The sequence below is a fragment of the Euprymna scolopes genome, chromosome 15 (assembly GCF_053919585.1).
Source record: "Euprymna scolopes isolate OS-2025 chromosome 15, ASM5391958v1, whole genome shotgun sequence".
NCBI classification, from domain to species: domain Eukaryota; kingdom Metazoa; phylum Mollusca; class Cephalopoda; order Sepiida; family Sepiolidae; genus Euprymna; species Euprymna scolopes.
Window position 1 is genome coordinate 36,123,028 of NC_136496.1, and position 19,396 is coordinate 36,142,423.

The 19,396-nt window shown below is 34.6% G+C and overlaps 1 protein-coding gene across 6 annotated transcripts in view; it reads left to right on the forward strand.

Annotated features, from left to right (window-relative positions):
* LOC145293781 (histone deacetylase 11-like) overlaps nt 1-19,396 on the forward strand; it is a 104,964-nt gene that overhangs the window by 27,352 nt on the left and 58,216 nt on the right. For 4 of the 6 annotated variants that reach the window (XM_080140321.1, XM_080140319.1, XM_080140320.1 and 1 more), the window contains exons 2-3: nt 3,018-3,172; nt 4,023-4,123. In XM_080140321.1, the coding sequence (XP_079996447.1) occupies nt 3,018-3,172; nt 4,023-4,123 (256 nt within the window). Of the gene's footprint in view, nt 1-3,017; nt 3,173-4,022; nt 4,124-15,118; nt 15,149-19,396 lie in introns of all 6 variants that reach the window. The other 2 variants (XM_080140316.1, XM_080140315.1) reach the window with 1 other exon arrangement.

Consider the following 19,396-nt stretch of genomic DNA (forward strand, 5'->3'; position numbering starts at 1 on the left):
AGTTTGCAAAGTGAACTTGAATCGCTGGTGCTACCAAATCAGGTTGTCTGAAGATATCGGTTTCTGGCCTAAAATACACAAAATATTGATGCTAGTTTTTTTCGTTTTTTTGTTTCCTTTACCTTTGCAAAACTCCAAATAATTTAAATAACCTGAACAAGTTTAATGTTGTAAAATAAAACAACCAAACCAAATAAGAACTTGAATCATTGCCAAAATGACTTGATTCAGCATTAAATAACTCAGAGTTAATTTTCTAGTATATAAATCTCACCTGTCTGCTTGTATGTTATGTATGTATATATGTATGTATATCTGCCTAAAACATTTTTCAGCAGCTACATTGTCATGAAGGAACGATTTTTTTACTACACTCCCTGTAGAAAAGTGGCCAGTTTAGGGTGAAGGAATTAATGTTTTTAGCCAATTTTTCCATATTTGTCGTCCGAAGCTTCAAAACGATACCAATCTCATGAAAATCTGTCACCTCTGTCAAAAGTTTTAGGCAAACATACATACATACATTCATACATGCATTTAAACAGACAGGTGAGATTTATATTATAGACTAGCAGGGCTACCTAGCGTTGCTCGGCACCGTATAAACAATGAAAAAACAAAAGCAGATATTGAACATATGTTTTATTCTTAGGGGAGAGGAATCTTTCATCTCAAGTTTTAGCGTTACAAACAAACATTTGTCTTTTATATATATAGATAATGACAGGTTTTTTGGGGGCCCCCCTCGAAGATAACTGATCAGTTGACCAACTTCTAGTGGTCCGTTTGACGTGAAATTTCGATATTTGTCATCCGGGTGATGGAGCTTCGATATGATACCAAATTTGTCAAGTTTGGTTCCGTCTTTCAAAAGTTTTAGCGTTACAAACAAACATACATACATACATACATACACACAGACGTTTGGCTTTTATATATATAGATGGCAGTTTTTGTAGAAAATAAATGTTAATTTTGCTGTGAAAACTAAGATTTCAAACGATTAGTAAGGGGGTAGGGGAGTTAGATAACTTTTGCTCCATCAAAGAATGACTTCCTGTCTCCTCTCCATATGCACACTGTTTTTTTTTTTTGTTTTTTTCGCACCAAACGAGGCCTATTGCCTATTGGATGTAAGGGCCTGCTATTTGAAATCATGTCTAGGGAGTTAAGTAGCGAGATGTCTGTTCACATTACATTTAAATTATGCAGGTTAGTATAGTCAGCGAAACAGGAAATAGGGAGGAAATTCCAAAGTCTAGCAGTCCAAAGGAAGAAGCTATTAGTGTAAAAGGCTTTCGGGCATCTGGGGATCTCCACAGTGAGGAGGTGGGATTTTGTTACACACACACACACACGGGATGGGATGGGATATGTTGAGAAATTCATTGCGATTTCAGCTATTTTTACCATTGTATACTCACATCACTGATTCTTTGAAAAACTTGCTTCTTAATCTGGCATTTTATGATGGTATTCAGATTCCAAATTGGGATCTTATCAACCTGACTACAAAGCACAAAATACTGCTGCACAGGCACAAACAAATCTACTCAGCAATTAGCCAATCGATGTATTGGACATGAAAGGAATGTTAAGTATAAACATAAAAGCCAAAAGAATTGCATCAAAGACGCAGATTACTGTCAGTAAACTAATGAAGCACCAGGCCTCCACGTTGAAGCATAGTTTTTCCTACCAATAGGTCTGCACAGCCTTGATTTCAGCCAAGATTTCTGTTGAAGAAATAATACCTATGTTCATCATGTTAGCACAGACTTCTCTCCAGCAGCAACCAGCTATTGACCAACATCAGCATTACTCCTGTTACATAATGAATGGTCCCATGTTGAATAGCAGTTACATCAGCTTGTGTTACTCTTGATAATAGTTGAACTAAGTGCAAATAAAAGTGGCACAAAAGGAGAAATAAGTTCCCACAAAAGATAACAGGAAGAGATGTCAGGTGAGGTCAAATGTCAAAGTAGAGTAAAACAGAGACATCAGTTGACATGGTGCATGGCGTAGCGGATGTTGAGGTTGATAGTGGAATGAAGGTTTCATAAATTTGGTTATGGAATAGGCAAGGGACAGATTGCTAATAATGTAATAACTGAAGGGAAAAATTTGATAATGACCAAGAGCGAAATGTCCTCTTAAAATCTCTGTTCACTGTGTCCATCCATTTATCCTTAATAAGGTACTTAACTAATTAGTTATGAAATGATTGTCTCCTTTTTTTATACAGACCCAAAAAGAATACACATGTAAAAAGAATTTTTAGAAATTTAAAATGTTAAACTGCCGTGTTTTACCATGTCAACATGAATCTCAATCATCATTATTGCTAATAGCTACAGGGAAGTAAGAATAACAATAACAACTAGCGAACAGATAAAATTACTACTGCTAATAAACTTTCTCGCACACACACACACCTCTCTACCAGCAAATTTTCCGCTTACATAAAACAACCATGAGACATTCATGCATATGCACAGATTCTCATACTAACGCAACACAACTTGCACACATAAATACAAAAACATTTTTTCCGTTATGTTTCCAACAATTTTTTATTGTAATTTACTTGTTGATTTATCATTGCATATTTTTCTATTTTTATTTATAATGCATTTAACAAAGCATTCAACATTTTCTAGATAAAATTGTAAAGAAACTTAGTTCAATTCCTTTCAAATTTATCTTTGATGAGAACAAACAACCTGCATTGTACAGGACCCGTGACAATGAAAAAACCATGGAAATAGGTGAATTTAAAAAACATGGAATTAGATGATATAAAAAAAAAAAACATCAAATTGGATGAATTCAAAAAATTGTGGAATTGGATATATTGATATTATATCAATAGAGTAAATGTTCCATACAATGTTTTTTTTTTTTCTAAAGTTTGATTAATTGTAGTTAAAAATAAAAATATCTACAGAGGCATAACAAACAAATAAGTTAAAAAAAAAAATTAATAACTTTGCAAACATTTTCTGATATTTCAGACATCGGATCTCCGACAGCAAACTTTTTCCAGAGTTTCCAAGCTACAAATGGCCGATCATATATTCACAACGTTATGATATCAGCTTCCTTCATTTGGAGAAACTGCACCCATTTGACTCTAGAAAATGGAACAAAATTCACCAATATCTGAAAGGTAATTTTTTAAACCTGTTTTATTTGGAAGATTTTATATCCTTACACTTATGACTATATTGCTTCAGACTTCTTGGAAGAATGAGGATTGGGGGTGGGGGCTGAACTTTACTTTGTAAAATGAAACATATCTTGTCCTTGTTAATTGCATTTAAGTTATACAGACAATTAAAATATATTTAATACACATTAAAAAAAAACATGTATTCCCTTTTTGTAAACATTGCTAGGAGCATGTTAAGAGATAGAGAATAGGCTAATTCATGCTGTGTTATTTTTAAACAAATCTTCCCTGATCTCACTCTTAATGGTTTTGATGCAATTGGAGTTGATATTGATTGTCCAAGGAAGATAATTCAGTTGAAAAAAAAAAAAATATTGTCCAAGGAAGATAATTCAGTCGAAAAAATAAACCATATATAAAAGGAGTTAAAACTTTTACAAATTATGATTTACAATATTTGTGTGCACACAAGAATAAAGATTATTTCTTTATTTCATGGATTTTCAAAAATTGGCTTTTCTCTTCAAAAGGAAAAACAGTTAGCAAAAGAAATTTTATATAGATTTTATATTTAATATTTAATACTCCTACTCAATCATAAAGAACAATCCACCTCTGTGTTTTAAAGAAAGGGGTCACGTGGAAATTCTGTATAGTTTCTCCAAGTTCACAAAGATTTAAATTGGCCAAAATAGTGTAAAAAAAAATAATTTTTTTAAAAATTCTACATGTTTTTATTAATCTATTAATTCTTGTTGTGCTTGCTTGAGAAAAGATGAGAAATCTTTCAATCTTTATGTCTAGAAAGGAGAAAAAAAATTAAAATTGTTTTTACTTATTTTTTTAGATAAACAATTGCTGCGAGATGATACGACGATAGAACCCCTGGAAGCTTCTGAAAATGACTTGTTAGTTGTACACACACCTGATTATTTACATTCGTTAAAGGTATTTGCGTCAGTTTCTTGCTTTTTTCTTTTTTCTTTTTGCTTTGTTTTTTTTACTGTGACAGTTACAGAAAGAGATTGGAAAATTCAGGATTAACTACTTTACCCAAGAAGAGAAGAATGGAGATGATTGAAGCTTTAAAGATATTTATAATCAATATTACTTCTAACTATGGTTGAAATTGTAAAATAATTAATGGTATTTCTAACTGGAATGGACATTTTAAAAAATATTTCTCGGATATCTAGAAACCTAGGGAAACTTTTTATAGGGAATATTATTTGGTATTTTTTTGTTATTGTAGCGAAATTCGAAAAATAAAATATTGAATTTCAAGTGTCATGTCACAGTAATGAAAATATCCAAAAATTACAACAAAAAAAACGATAAGGTGGGATATTAGTTATTAATGTAAACAATTTTCGAAGACAATTAGCGAAAATGAAGTTTTGCTAAATTGGCCAAAGATTTTCAGTTTTCAAAAAATATTTACCTCCTTTTTGTTACGATTAGAACTCTCTGGTTTCTTTTTTTTTTTTGCAAGATTCAATTTTCGCTAATTGACTTTGAAAACTATTTTCATTTATAATTAATTTTCTACCTTATAGTTTTTTTGTAATTTTTGGATATGTTCTTTACTGTGACATGGTAATTCAGTAGATACCATTGGTTTCACTTGAATTTCAATTTTTCAATTTCGGTACAATTTTACAAAGACCCCATTATTTCATATTTCAGTCTTGTTATTGCCACTCTACATTTTCAACCTAAACTTGCATACACTCTGTTAAAAAATGTTATTCAAATCTGATCCCCATCTGGCATCAATTGGGATGGATGGCTCTCGTCTGGGAGAGACCCCGTGTTTTGACAAGCTTCTGGGTTTAACCTTTACTCCTGATCTGAAATGGAACACGTACATCAAGTCTGTTGCCAAGGTCGCTGGAAAGATGGTGGGATCCTTCTACCGCTCTAGAAGATATCTCACTACTGATGTAATTCTCTATCTATATAAAAGCCAAGTACGTCCAAGGATGGAATACTGCTGCCATATCTGGGCAGGAGCTGCTAAAAACAGCCTATCCTGCCTTGACAGAGTACAAAATAGACTTCATGGCTTAGTGGGGGATGCCCTTTTCTTTACCTTGCAACCTCTCTCCCACAGAAGAGACGTTGCGAGCCTTTCCTGGTTTTATCATTATTTCCATGGCAGGTGCTCGTCTGAACTCCAATCTCTGGTCCCCCCTCGCCAATCTTTCACGAAAAACACCCGTCTAGCTGAATCCACTCTGAAAATTTCACACACTCTTTATCTGTGCCTAAATCAAAACGTGGATTCTATGAACAAAGCTTCTTTCTTAGAACTGCACGCCTGTGGAACTCTGTTCCATCTGCCTGCTTCCCACCTGACTACAACTTGGATGTGTTCAAGTCCAACATTAACAAATTCCTAATGAACCGCCCCCTTAAGTAAACACTTCATCAAATCTCCACACTAACGTAATGTACTTGCAATAACCCTTATCCCTGAGTGGCTTCCGGGCCTTGATAAGTGGTGACCACTGTGTAAAAAAAAAAAAAAAAGTTCAAATATGAAAAATATTGTATTAATATTCCAAAAAAGAATAAACAAAAAAATCAGTGTATAAAAATCGCAGTTCAAAAAAAAAAAAAAAACATTCTAAATTCATATCCAGACAAACACGTAAACAAATTCTAGGATAATGTACCTAATTTGCATATATTTACCGCTTTTATACAGGAAATAAACAGTAAGTAATCAAGTTGTGTTAATTCCATTCATCATTTTCAATCCTCTCATGATATTCTTTCTCATTCAACCAACAACCTATCCATCTTAATAACCCTTATCCTCAGGTGTTTTTTAGTCTTGATAAATTATGACTTATGAATATTAAAACAAAGGTCATTTGCATTTTTTTTTTTTTTTTACTAGGAGTCACTGTTTATCAAGGCCAAGAGGCCACTCAAGGATTAATGTTAATGAGGTTCAAGTGAGACAACACAGACATTGTGGTGAAAATTGGGTAGAAATTGATTATTTAGGAGGACAGCTCAACAAGAACTTATTTATGTTGGATATGAAAACCACCATGCTATAGGAAAGCAACCTCATGGTATCGTGTCCTACAGACGGGCAACTCTAGGAAAGAAGCTTTGCTCATGGAATTTTCGTTTGATTTTAGGCACAGATAGAGTAAGGGAAATTGTTGGTAGTGGTTGTAGCTAGGCGAATGTTTGCCATGACTATTTTAAGAGATGGGGGGACTCTTAATTGAATCTCAATCGAGCACCTGCCATGAAAATAAACACTAGAGCAGAAATAGACTCACTATGTGTCTTCTATGAGAAAGATGTAGCAGGAAGGAGAAGAGAACGTCTCCCGCTAGATTTCAAAGCCAGTTTTGTACCCTGTCCAGGCAGGAAATGATGCTCTGAGTAGCCCCCTCCCCAGATGTGGCAACAGTGTTCAATTTTACAACATATTTGGCTTTTATACGGGTAGAGAATTGTGTCTAGAGTTAGATACTTTGTGGAGTAGTAGAATGATCCAACCATTTGATGTAAGTTTTCCATTTCATATCAGGAGTGAACGTTAGTTTCTGAAGCTTATCAAAACGAGGTGCTTCTTCAAGACAAGATCCATTCATTTCAACTGGGGCCAAGTGGGGATCAGAGTGTTTGTATTAAAAAGATGCTTTATCCCTATTGCTCTACGTGATCAAGGTCAGAGAGATCTTGGTTATTGCAGGCTTTTGAAATGTTGCCATAGATGGTAGTCTCATCTGCATAAATGTCTAAGAATATGATTTGGAAAATCGCTGATAAAAATCAGGAAGAGAGTTGGGTCCAGAATTAAAACTTTAGGCACACCAGTGTTAATACAATGAGTATCAAACTTTTTACCATCAATGACTACTTTTATAAAAATCTATTGGACAGAAAGGATCTAATGTTTGAGAGAACATTTCCTGATATTCCATAGCTGGAAGTCATGTGACGTAGACTTTTTTGCCAAACGCCATCAAATGCCTTTGATATGTGAAAAGTTATTGCTCTAGAAACAAAGCCTCATCAATAAATTTACTGACCTTGTGTGATATTACAGTCAGCATATCAGCTGTAAATTTCTTATGTGAACAAGTAGGTTTTTTTCCTGAGGTGGTTGATAATTCCTCTATTTATCAGGGATTCGAGCACCTTACTCATGAAGCATAGGAGACTGATTGGTCTGTACTGAGATGTAGAAGTCTGGTCTCCAGTATTTTTAAATATAAGGCAGACTGATAAAGTTTTCCAAGGTGACGGGAAGAATTTCTCCTTTATGCAATAGTTGAACAGCTTTGTAAGAATGGGAGCTAGTTCTGGTTGCAACTTTTTGAGCACTATGATTAGAATGTTGCCAATTGTTTTGCTGGTATCAAAGTTCTTGATAAATTTAGCCACATCATAGAAATGTGGATATTTTGCTTAGATTATTTTCAATCTTGGGAAGAAATTTAGGAGGTACGAGGGGCGTGCAATAAGTAATGCCCCTGACCTACTTCCCATAGAAGTAGAGCAACGAAACTTGGCACAGTTATTAGTCTTTCTCTACATAGGAACCGCCCAGAGTTATGCATTTCTCCCATCGTTTGATGCAGCTCTGGAGACCGTTTTTGTAGAACACCCCAGGTTGGTCCTCCAACCACGGCATGACTTCAGAAATCAAGGCTGCATCATCTGGGAAATGCTTTCCTTTCAAAACAACTTCATGGCTGGGAAGAGTTGAAAGCCAGAGGGTGCAAGGTCAGGAGAGTAGGGAGGATGGGGAAGAATTTCATAACCACATGCCTGTGCTGCTGATCCGGCGACATGCAAGTTGTGGACCGGAGCGTTGTCCTGCAGGAGGAAGGTACCTTTGCTGATCTTGCCCCACCTCTTGATTTTGATAGCTTCCCTTGATTTCCTCAAAAGTGAAGCATAATAGGCTCCTGTAATTGTGGTACCCTTTGCCAGGAAATCTGTCATCACTACTCCGTCCTGGTCCTAGAAGACTGTGAGCATGACCTTGCCAACGGAGGGCTGCACCTTTGCCTTCTTTTGAGGTTGTGAGTCCAAATGCTTCCACTGCATTGACTGGGCTTTGGTCTCTGGATCATAGTGATGGACCCAGGTTTCATCCTGTGTAATCAGTCTTTTGAAAAATTTCTTGGCACAACTTCAAGTCCATCCTCGAGCACTTGACGCGTTCTCGCTTCTGGAATGGTGTGAGCAATCTGGAAATCCATCTGACAGACACCTTATGCATATGCAAATGGTCATGAATGATAATTTTCAGACCCTGTACTAATATTGACATCTTGGGCTATTTGGCGAATAGTAATGTGCCGATCTTCCAAAATGGCAGCCTCAACTTGACGGACAGATGCTTCATCAATGGCAGAAGGGGGGAGGGCGACCAGGTCTGGGAGCTGTTTCCACAGACTTCCGGCCATGTTTGAATTCATGATGGCAGCGTTTTACAAGGTCATATGATGGGGCATTATCACCATAAGTTTCTTTCATTTCATCAAAAGTCTCCTGTGGTGTGCGTCCTTTCAAATACAAAAACCGGATCACTGCTCGACATTCAACAGGCTCCATTTCACACCTGACTTGGTTCAAACACCTGTAAAACAGAAACCACAATTAGTTCAGAGCTGTAGTTTGCCACATAATCCATAGAGATATAAATCATTGCACATGCAAAATTTCAGCTATATCAGACAACTGGAAGTGGGTCAGGGGCATTACTTATTGCATGCCCCTCGTAGTTGTCTCTGGGTTGAATTTGATGCAAAATTCTTGGTTTTGTTTGATGCTGACAGAAATATGGATGTCACTTAAAGCATTTTCAGTTATGGGAGGAAATTCAGGAAGTAGGTGACCCTGATTACAAAGTTTGGTTTTGTCTGATGCTGATGAAATCCTAGCTCTGAGGTGTTGTGCCATAAGTGTTCGAAGGATTTGAATTTAGTGTGTCTTCTCCAATATTCCTTACGATTCCTCTCAATCTGGAAAATTATTATCAAAACAAATTTCAAAAACTCTTAAACAATTGAATTTTTTTTTTTAAATAGAATAAACCATTTTGAAACGAGTTATCAGATTAAGATAAGTAATAATTTAGAAGATTTTAAGATGAAATTCGATGAATTCAGAAATAGGGAAAAAGGAATTAAGGACATTTTTGAGAACCACCAAATGAAATATTTAACAGAATTTGATTTTTATATTGATATCTATAACTAGTGGAGATTTGGTATCTGTCTGGCAGAAGCCAAAACTATACTATTACTATGTTTCAATGCTTAATTCAGGGGCAGAGGAGTAATGTCGTAGACACAAATCAAGGATACATCCTCAACAATCATCTGACAGTGGCTTTGTTGCTGTCAGACTGAGGTATGGTTCTGTTTAGTGTTGAGAGGTCCACCCTGCCAGGCTTTACCTTTTTTCTGAGAAAGGGGTTAATGCCACCGCCAAAAAAAAAAAAAATCAGCCGCGGTAGGCAGGCTCAAACCTGAAATATGAAAGAGGGGAAGAAAAGAAAAACGTCATTGGCAGACACTTTTGCTCGTTGAACCATGACAACTTATGACATCATAATCCTGAAAATAACATTTTTAAACATAGTTTCAATTTGATACATGTGCGTGACTTGTGAAAATAGTGACGCAAAAAGTGACCCCCCCCCTTGCAAGAAATGGTCCCATTGACGACCACAGAATTAATCTTTTTTCTAATTTTCACATATTATGCATTTGAGACATAGCTATTTTAGATGGTACCAGTTTCGACCCAGTCTGATTTAGCTGATGAAAGTTTTTAGCAGACATACGAATACACAAACCGACATCTGAGATTTATATAATAGATTAATAGGAGTACCCGGTGTTGCCTGGGTATGCCAAGGTGATGTAGTAAAGAACCTTGGGAGGTGTTTAAAAAAAAAGAAGAAAAGTGGTAGTAGCTGAGGGGCAGGGTTCAAAACAACAATAGGAAGTCTGGGTGGAGAAAGGTGTTAAAAAAAAGTGGTAGTAGGCAAACAGGCAGGCTCGAACTTATAACGCAAAGGAGAAAAAGAAGTTAAAAAAAAAATGTAATGTCTTAGCCGATGCGTCCATGGCGAAACCAAAGTCGCGAGCATTGGAATTAAGGCTAGTCGATCCAATGGAGACAATGGCTTGCAAAAATGTCGTTGAAGAATGCGACCCATCCTTGTAGAAAACTGCCCAGTTGAGAGTGAAGAAATTAATGTTTTTGGCCAATTTTTCTATATTTGTTGTTCGAGACGTCAAGCTTCAAAATAATACTGATCTTGTCAGGATCCGTCGCGTGTGTCGAATGTTTTTGGCAGATATATAAACACACACACACACACACACACACATTTTTCTTTTTACATTATAGATTAAAATGTTATGTCTTTGGAAGTTATCTGTCCTTACAAAAGTAGAACCATGTGATCAACACAAAAGAAAGGAATAGGCAGAGTACACATTATTAAGGCAGTAAATTTTACAATGTCAATACTCAAGTTCAAATCTTATGTAAGTTTAATGTATTTTGTTTTAAAATGTTTTATAAATTTTAAGAAAAAACATGCTAGAACATGCGAACATTACATAAATATTGTTTTTAAACTAATGACCTTTTTTATAATCCACCTCTCAAAAGTAAGCATAAACGGCATTCTACATTAGTTCAAAGTGAATTATTTTTACTAAAAAACAATTTTCCTTTTAATAAAAACAATACATAAATACATTCATAGTTACATAAAAACTTTGTTCATATAAGTTCTGTTTGATTTTTGGTACAGAGAGAGAGGAAAGGAAGTTCATTTATATAATTGTAGGTGAGTTCTCACTGTGAATGTTTAGCTCTGTCGAACACCTGTCATGAACATAACGATATGATAGAGAGAGGCTAGCAACATTTCTTCTGTGCGAAAGAGGTTGTAAAGACGAGATCATCCCCACTATTTTTCAAGGGTGGTTTTGTACTCTGTCAAAGCAAGAAAGAGTGTTCTGAACAGCGTTACCTCATATACGACAGCAGTACTCCATCTTTGGATGTTAAAATGGAAATTGAATTACCCAAGTACTGTACCAACACTGTTCAAGGAGCATGTATAATTTTTTTTTTTTTTTTTTAATTAAAATGAGACTTTTATTTTATTTTATTATTTATTTATATTTTTTTCAAGTTTGTGCTTAGTGCTATTGGAGTGGCCAGACCAAAATACAGACTTTCAAAAGTACTATTGGAGTGGCCAGACCAAAATACAGACTTTCAAAAGTACTATTGGAGTGGCCAGACCAAAATACAGACTTTCAAAAGTACTATTGGAGTGGCCAGACCAAAATACAGACTTTCAAAAGTACTATTGGAGTGGCCAGACCAAAATACAGACTTTCAAAAGTACTATTGGAGTGGCCAGACCAAAATGCAGACTTTCAAAAGTAACCCAGTTCACTATTTGTGGTCCAGTTTGGCAACCTTACAACTAAACCAAATTGTGTTGTGTTAAATATATAACCAATTACTTAAGAAGAATGCAACTATTACAAGAATGTATTCTCAATAACCATCAATGTGTTTATATTTTTAAATGCATCCAATTATACTGTGATGCTCTGTTGGTTCATTAGTTTGTTCGTGTTGTGGTGTGTTCACCCTATGGATAATAATGAACTCTTCCACTTACTATAAAGACCGGATAAAAATGTCTCTCTGTGTTTACATACAGATGATGCACGAGTCTTGCACATGTAGCAGCCGAACTGACGTATACCCACACTCTTTATTTGTTGTATTTACAAGGTGCCTTCAATAAGTTTCCAGACTTTTTCGTATGGCCAGTTTTATTGATAGTACACACATGAAACTCTAGTCCCCTTCAAAGTAATTTCCTCCGGCTGCAATGCACTTGTTGTACTGCTCCAACAACTTTTTGAAGGCCCTATAGAAGTCATCTTGTGTGAGCGTGTCAATGACCCTTGTCACAGCTTCTTTTATCAATTGTCTCATAACGACAGCCTCTAAGGTTTTCCTTGAGCTTAGGGAATAACCAAAAATCACAGGGAGCAAGGTCTGGACTACAGGAAGGGTGATGAACTGTCTTGATGCTCATCTTGGTCAAATAGTCTGATCTTCTCTGAGTATCCTTGGGACAAACTTTGCACAAATCTTCTGCATCTTCAGTTCCTTGTGAATAATTGTGTGCAGTTCCCACACTGACATCAAACTATGCACTTATTGTCTCTATAGACACGTGACAGTCTTTATGCATGAAATTCTTTATTTGGTCAAATCAACTCTGGTGTTCTGACTTCCTTACTCATCCCACACTGTTTATCATCCCTCATAGACTCCCTGCCTTCCTTGAATCCCTTATGTCACTGAAAAACTGATGCTCAATTCATGCAAAATAGTTCAAAACCAGTCTGAAGCATTCCATATGTTTCTATGGCATTTTTCCAAGTTTAAAGCAGAATTTTATTGCATATTGTTCTTAAGTGTCCTCAAGTCCAGATTGCATTTTTGAAATTCACCAGCTATGACAATTAGGCTTTAGTAGGATGTATTCTAATACCTGCTGTAGCTGAAATCATAAAAATTGGTCAGTTGTCTCATAAAATGTATATCAATAACGTACTAAATTTTTGAGAGTTTACAACAATTTTGAATGCCTGTACAAAAAAAAAAAACAAAATATCTGGAAACTTATTGAAGGCATCTCATACCTTTCTTTATTCAATATATTTTGTTTCACACTAAATACAGAGTTGTGTCTTTCTTTTGGACCTGTATAGAACTACAATAGTTCATTATGCTCAAGTTTGAGGTAGCATTTTTCTTGATTTGTCACACTTAAGTTTGGAATAGCAATTTTGTTGGTTTTCTATTCTCATATTTGAAATAACATTTTATTTTTATCTGCATAAGTTTAGAATAGCATTTTTAGATATTTCCATGCATCTCTACAAGAGAACCTGTCGGTCTGTCATGTTTTTAATGGCATTCTAATTGCTGAGCCACTGATTTTGTGAACACAACATTGGTTTCCATCATTAAAATTATTTTTAAAAATTCATCGTCATAATCGTTGTACATGCTAGCATGCATTGGATGGCTTTTAGATATTCACCTACCTTTGGTCAGATCTTTATTTATTCCTGTTTTTTAAATTTTTTTCTTCAAATCAATCATTATAACTTCCTCGCATGTTTTCCTTGGCCTTCTCCTGTGAATTGACCCTGCTACCTCAACTGTCCTACATTTAACTCAAGAACTTTCATCCATTCTTTCAATATGGCCATACTATTAAAATTTTCTCTTTTCCACATATCTTTTTATACTGTCCAGATTTAATCTTCCTATAAATTCATCAAATTTAAGCCTGTCTTTAAGACTCATTGGTCTTGGGTATGACCTTAAAAGATATCCATCGGTTAGGCCCCATCTGGGGGCTGTAAGGAATGTGGAGTTGTCTCTTATTTACCATTGCTCCCAGATCCACTTTGACCCAAAATGGTAATACCTATTAGGGCATTTGATGCTACCAGATCAGGCTGTTTGTAGATACTGGCTTCCTAACCAAAAGTGCACCAAACATTGATATTATTTTTTTTCTTTTACCTTTGTAAAACTCAATCATGTTCTGCAAAATCAAAAGCAAAAATAAATTTCTTCTACAAAACAATAAAAGCAGACACCAGTAATAAATATTTGAAGATATAAAGAATTTGAAAGCATAAAAACTTTTTTTTTTTAAATTACTGGATTTTGCATTAAATAACTCGTTTGGTTGATATGCTGTAAAACAACCAAGACTCACCATTTAAAAAAATAAAATAAATAAAATTCCAACAAAGAAGATTCTTATAAATCATCCTTTTCAAAATCAAAAAGTGAAAAAAATATTTCTTCTTTAAAAGCAAAAAAAAAAAAACATTAAAATTTTATACCACTTTAAAAACTTAAATGACAACAAGAAAGACTCTTGCATGTTCCATCCATTTAAAAAGTTTGAAGAATATAATGCACAAATTTAACACTAATGACAGCTGATAAAAGACATCTACATACTCCTTAAGAACCATGAACAGGATTTCTGCAGTAAACTGACCCTCTGACAAAATTCGAAATTTGAAGAATTATTAAAAGTATCATTGAACATGTATTACCAGATAAAAAAAACCTGCAACTAACTACTATTAATACTATCATCTGGCTTGTAGTGAATTACAAAGAAAAATAATACTTTTTTCATCTAGTATGATATTACAGATTATTATTATTATCATTAAACAAAGAAGAGATTATTTGCCAAATGGTGAGTTTTGCCCAGTTTTATACTGATTTTTCAACCCATAAGATTGTCATAATAAAAAAACGGCAATGTATATCATAAAAACAGTAAGTAAAATAGGGAGAAATAACATTGATGTTTACATGGGATATTTGGACTCCACTTGTTAGATCTCGTGGAATTATAGGTTCTTTTATAATTGTAACTTCAACTAACCTGGGTTTCTATAGAGATGATGAATTGATGAATTAGGAAACAAAATTCTTATAAAATTATAAAAAATTGAAATTAATTTTCATTAAAAAATAGTAAATTATCTTTAATCTTAATGCTAGCACATTTTAGTATATTAAATACGAAGTAAAAAAATTTGGTGTGCTCTATATTTAACTATATGTAAAAGTTATTTGTTGAGTATTTTGGGTTTTTTTTTTTAATTAATGGTTGTTAACTATACTGCATTGCCAAATTTTTTTTTTTTTTTCTTTAGAATGCCGTTAATATTAAAGATTTTTTGTGTAATTTCAAGCATGAACATTTTCCATTTTTCTTTTCTTTTTTTTCCCCTTACAAAAATCTCTGTTTAAACTCTACTAACTCTAGCTTTTTACCCCTTTGGCTTCTCCACGCAGCTTCACACAATTTTGGATGGACTGATTGAGGTGGGATTTTGTTTTTGCTATTTTCTTTCATATCATCACTCCTTTTTTTTTTTTTTTTTTCCTATTGCACGCGCTGCTACTGTTACTGCTTACTTAACAAGACTACTGTGTGACCAATTTGGGTCACACATGAAATAAAGTAAAACAAATTTATACATCTATAAAGTGTGTGTGTATGTGAGGGCAATTCTCAACCTATATACTCAACAAATTTTTGATCTACAAACTTGAAATTTGGTATATAAGGTATTCAAACACGTGAAAAACTTTTTAATCGGTTTTTATTTAAAAAAAAGGTTTGCTAAGGAGTAAAGATTGAAAAATGGTACTGGGGGTGGTCATCGGATTTTTATCTGTTTGTCAACTGTTTCACGAATGCTCATGTACGGCTGTGAAACATGACGGCTTCTCTATGTAAAGTATAAGTAGGTTTGAAAACACTTTGTAAAGATCGCGTCAAGCTGATCTAATGGTTATCATAATTGATTCACTGTCTGTAGGTTTTGGTTATGATCTCAGCTCGAGTATTTTTTTACTTACAAGAAGTGAACTGTTTAGAAAAAACATAATATTCGCATGTCTCAGTTTTTGTATTTATTGAAATATAATATTTATGCATATTTTACAACCAGGCAATGCCGGGTGGCCTGATAGTGTTTTCTAAATGTCTGCTAACATTGCTATTGTTGATTAATGAGTTTGTATATTACTGTGTATATCACCTTTGCCTATTGTTGTCTTGTTTTGTTGTCTAGTTATATTGTTTTCTGAATGTTTGGTAATATTGTTACTGTCAGTTTGTGAGGGTTTTTTTTTTTTTTTTTTTTTTAATATTGTTGACTTCCCCGTAAATGCCACCCATAGAATCGTTAATAAAATTCACAATGCTTTCTGTAACCCAACCATATTTGGTACAAATAAATTTCAATCTAGGCCTGACTTGTTCACCAAGTTTCAACTAATAATGTTCAACAATTTTTGTTATCACTAGATATGATGTGCACAATTGTCAATAACTATGTCACATTCCTTTCTTGGCATTGCACTGATTTGAGCTTCAGTTTAGAAATAGTCTAGGGATTGTTTTGAAAGATATTATATTCCAGATAAAAATTGAGAAGAATTATGGTTTGATGAGTGTAAAACCCATTCAGGATCACACCTACTGATGAGATGATTGCTAAAGTGTCCTCTCCATATTATAATCTGGCAATAAACAAGGACTGTTGTACATTCATGATTGAAACTTGATAGACAAGTTGGGCATATTAGTACCAAATATTAATTGTTAATAAAATTGTCAGTCCTTTTTATAATCCAGCCATATTTAATACAAATAAACTGTAGCCAAGGCTTGACTTATCCACCAAGTTTCAATCATGAATATTCAACAGTTTTTATTTTTAATGCTGTTCAATTATATGCGGGGACACTTTGGTGATTGTCTCATCAGTAGGAGTAGTTGACGGGCATTATCAACCATACATAAATCATAAATAAGCTTTACACTCACTGGACCATACTCCCCACCCTGAGTATACCCTGTAGGATTATCGCAAAGATAATATGTGTCAACTACTACTACTGACTATCATTTACTATTAAAATTGCTAAACTTGTTAAAAAAAAAATTATTATAGTTGTTTTACCACAATGCAACATAGCCTGTAAGGGAGACAGAATCGGACAAGTAAACACCTTTAAATACCTTGGATGGCAAGTGTGACACAGAAATCAAGAAGAGAAGACAAACTAAGTCAACTTTTAACAGCATGAAATACATTTGTACCGAACAGTAAGATAAGCCTCAAGACAAAGGTACAGATTATGAGAGCCTACGAATGGTCCATTCTTCTATACGGATGCGAATGCTCGACCCTAACCAAAGAAACAGAACAGCGACTAGAAGCAGTGGAGAGGTGGTTCATCCGGAGAATCATGAAAGTCTTGTGGACAAAAAGAAAAACAAATGCAGAAATAAAGGCTGGATACAAGAGATCCTTTCTCATTAGAGAAAGACAGCTCACATTTTTCAGCCATATAATCAGGGTTGACAGACTAGAGCAACTGTTATGGAGTGGCAAAATATATGGAAACAAGAGCAGAAGAAACAATGCACAAAATTCATAGACAACTGTCTATGAATTTTGTGCATTGTTTCTTGTATTGCCTTTTTATGTAAACAAATTTGTAATGCATAAAAAGGGCACCAACAATGAGCTCATGAGAAAGAGCAAGAATAGGGAAGAATAGAGAACCATGATCACTGATGTCTGACAAAACCAAACACATATAAACTATTGATTAATTTCATGTGATTTTATGACATTTTTGTTTCATGACTAGTACATAAATCATGAATTTAACCCTCCAGAGTTTTACCTGTGGGATTATCGCAAAGATAATGTCTATCAAAGCAAACCCCCACCCCCCAGATTAATCAATACAGCACAGAGGGGCAAGTTTAGAGCATATTATTGACTGTTGGATATTCATGACTGAGACTTGGTGTACAAGTTTATTGGTACCAAATATGGTTGGATTGCAGAAAGTATTGTGAATTTTAATAACAATTGCATGGATGGCATTTTTTTTATTTTTTTTATTTGTTGTCGCTCTGTATAATTTGTTCTACTGCTTTTTGCTTACTTTTATTTAGCTTTGTTGTCTCGTTATTCTGTCTTTTGAATGTTTGTAGCGGAGTCCTCCTTTGTATAGGACACTTCACTGCTAAAGAGTCACTGGAAAAAGTATTGGATCATTCTATTACTCCAGAAAGTATCTCACTCCAGATGCAACCCTTTACCATCATAAGCATCAGATGTATCCTAAAACGATTTAATCGATTGAATCATATCATATGAATCCGAAGATTCAGTTGTTGGCATTGGTTTCCCCGATTTTTTTCTAGTCAGAATTCTTTCTAAGAAGGCATCGGGTATTTACAGGAGGGACCATGAAAAGGTTGCCAATGCCCTAAGTGAAAGTAAATTTTGTGGAATGACATGGATTTGAATTTGGGACGCCCAGATTGTTAGTCTGTGTTTGTTAACCACTGAGCCACCATTACCTCCCAATCGATTAAATTATGATAACTCGTTTTACTATCTTAAACAGATAAACTGTTTAAGTAAGTTATTAACTGGTTAATATATACTGATACTGTGTTTCATTTTTGTATTGCCTTTTTATGTACTTTTAACTATTCTATTTACTTTTTTTTATGATTTTTAAAAGTTAAATTTAATTATTAACATACCATTTGTTCATTGAATTAATTGAATCAACTTGTTATAAAATTATAATTTTGTTAAAGTGATGTTCTGCCACATCTGTGGAGGTGCCAATCGGGGCACTCTTTCCTCTCGTGACAGAGTACAAATCAAGTTCCAAATCTAGTGGATCTTTTCCCTATAGCCCTTTTCTCACAAAATAAATGCTTCTAGTCTTTATCGTTATTTTCATGGTAGGTGTAGACTTCAGCTTCAATTTTTTGCATGGATAGGAAACAGCAAACATGCACAAACTCCCTCTACTATGCTAGAAAAATTACTCATACAAGAGAGTGTCTTTTTAAGACCACAGTTTGCCCATGTATAGAGTATTATTGCTACATCTGGATTGGTGCATTTATCACTAGTCTCACACTCTTAGACAAGGTCCAAAGAAAGAATCTCAAATCTAAAAGGTCCTCCTATTTTTCTCTACTTTAATCTTATTTAAACTCATATCTAACCTCCAGGTCATCTCCTACCATCATCTTTCGTGGGAGTCAATTTATTTCCAAAACTTGGTGTCACTTTGACCTCTAGTTACTTTGACCCTTGTCAAGATCAATTCTAGCTCATGTGATCGCTATCCAACATAAAGCCATCCATCTATAATATAAATCTCTAAATAAATGTCTGTTTAAATGTATGTATGTATGTATGTTTGTGTGTCTGCCTAAAACTTTCGACAGAGGTGACGGATTTTTACGAGATCGGTATCATTTTGAAGCCCGACGTCTCGGACGACAGATATTGAAAAATTGGCCAAAATCATTAATTCCTTCATCCTCAACGAGGGGTTGCTTTTTTCGCTGATATTTTCGAAAGTCATCCCTTCTTTTCAATTGACTAGCCTTAATTTAAACCTTCGCCACTTCCAGTTTGGCGATGGACACAACGGCAAAGACGTCACTTTTTTTTTTTTTTTTACTCAACACACACCTCCAAACAACCGGGCAACGCCAGGCACCCATGCTAG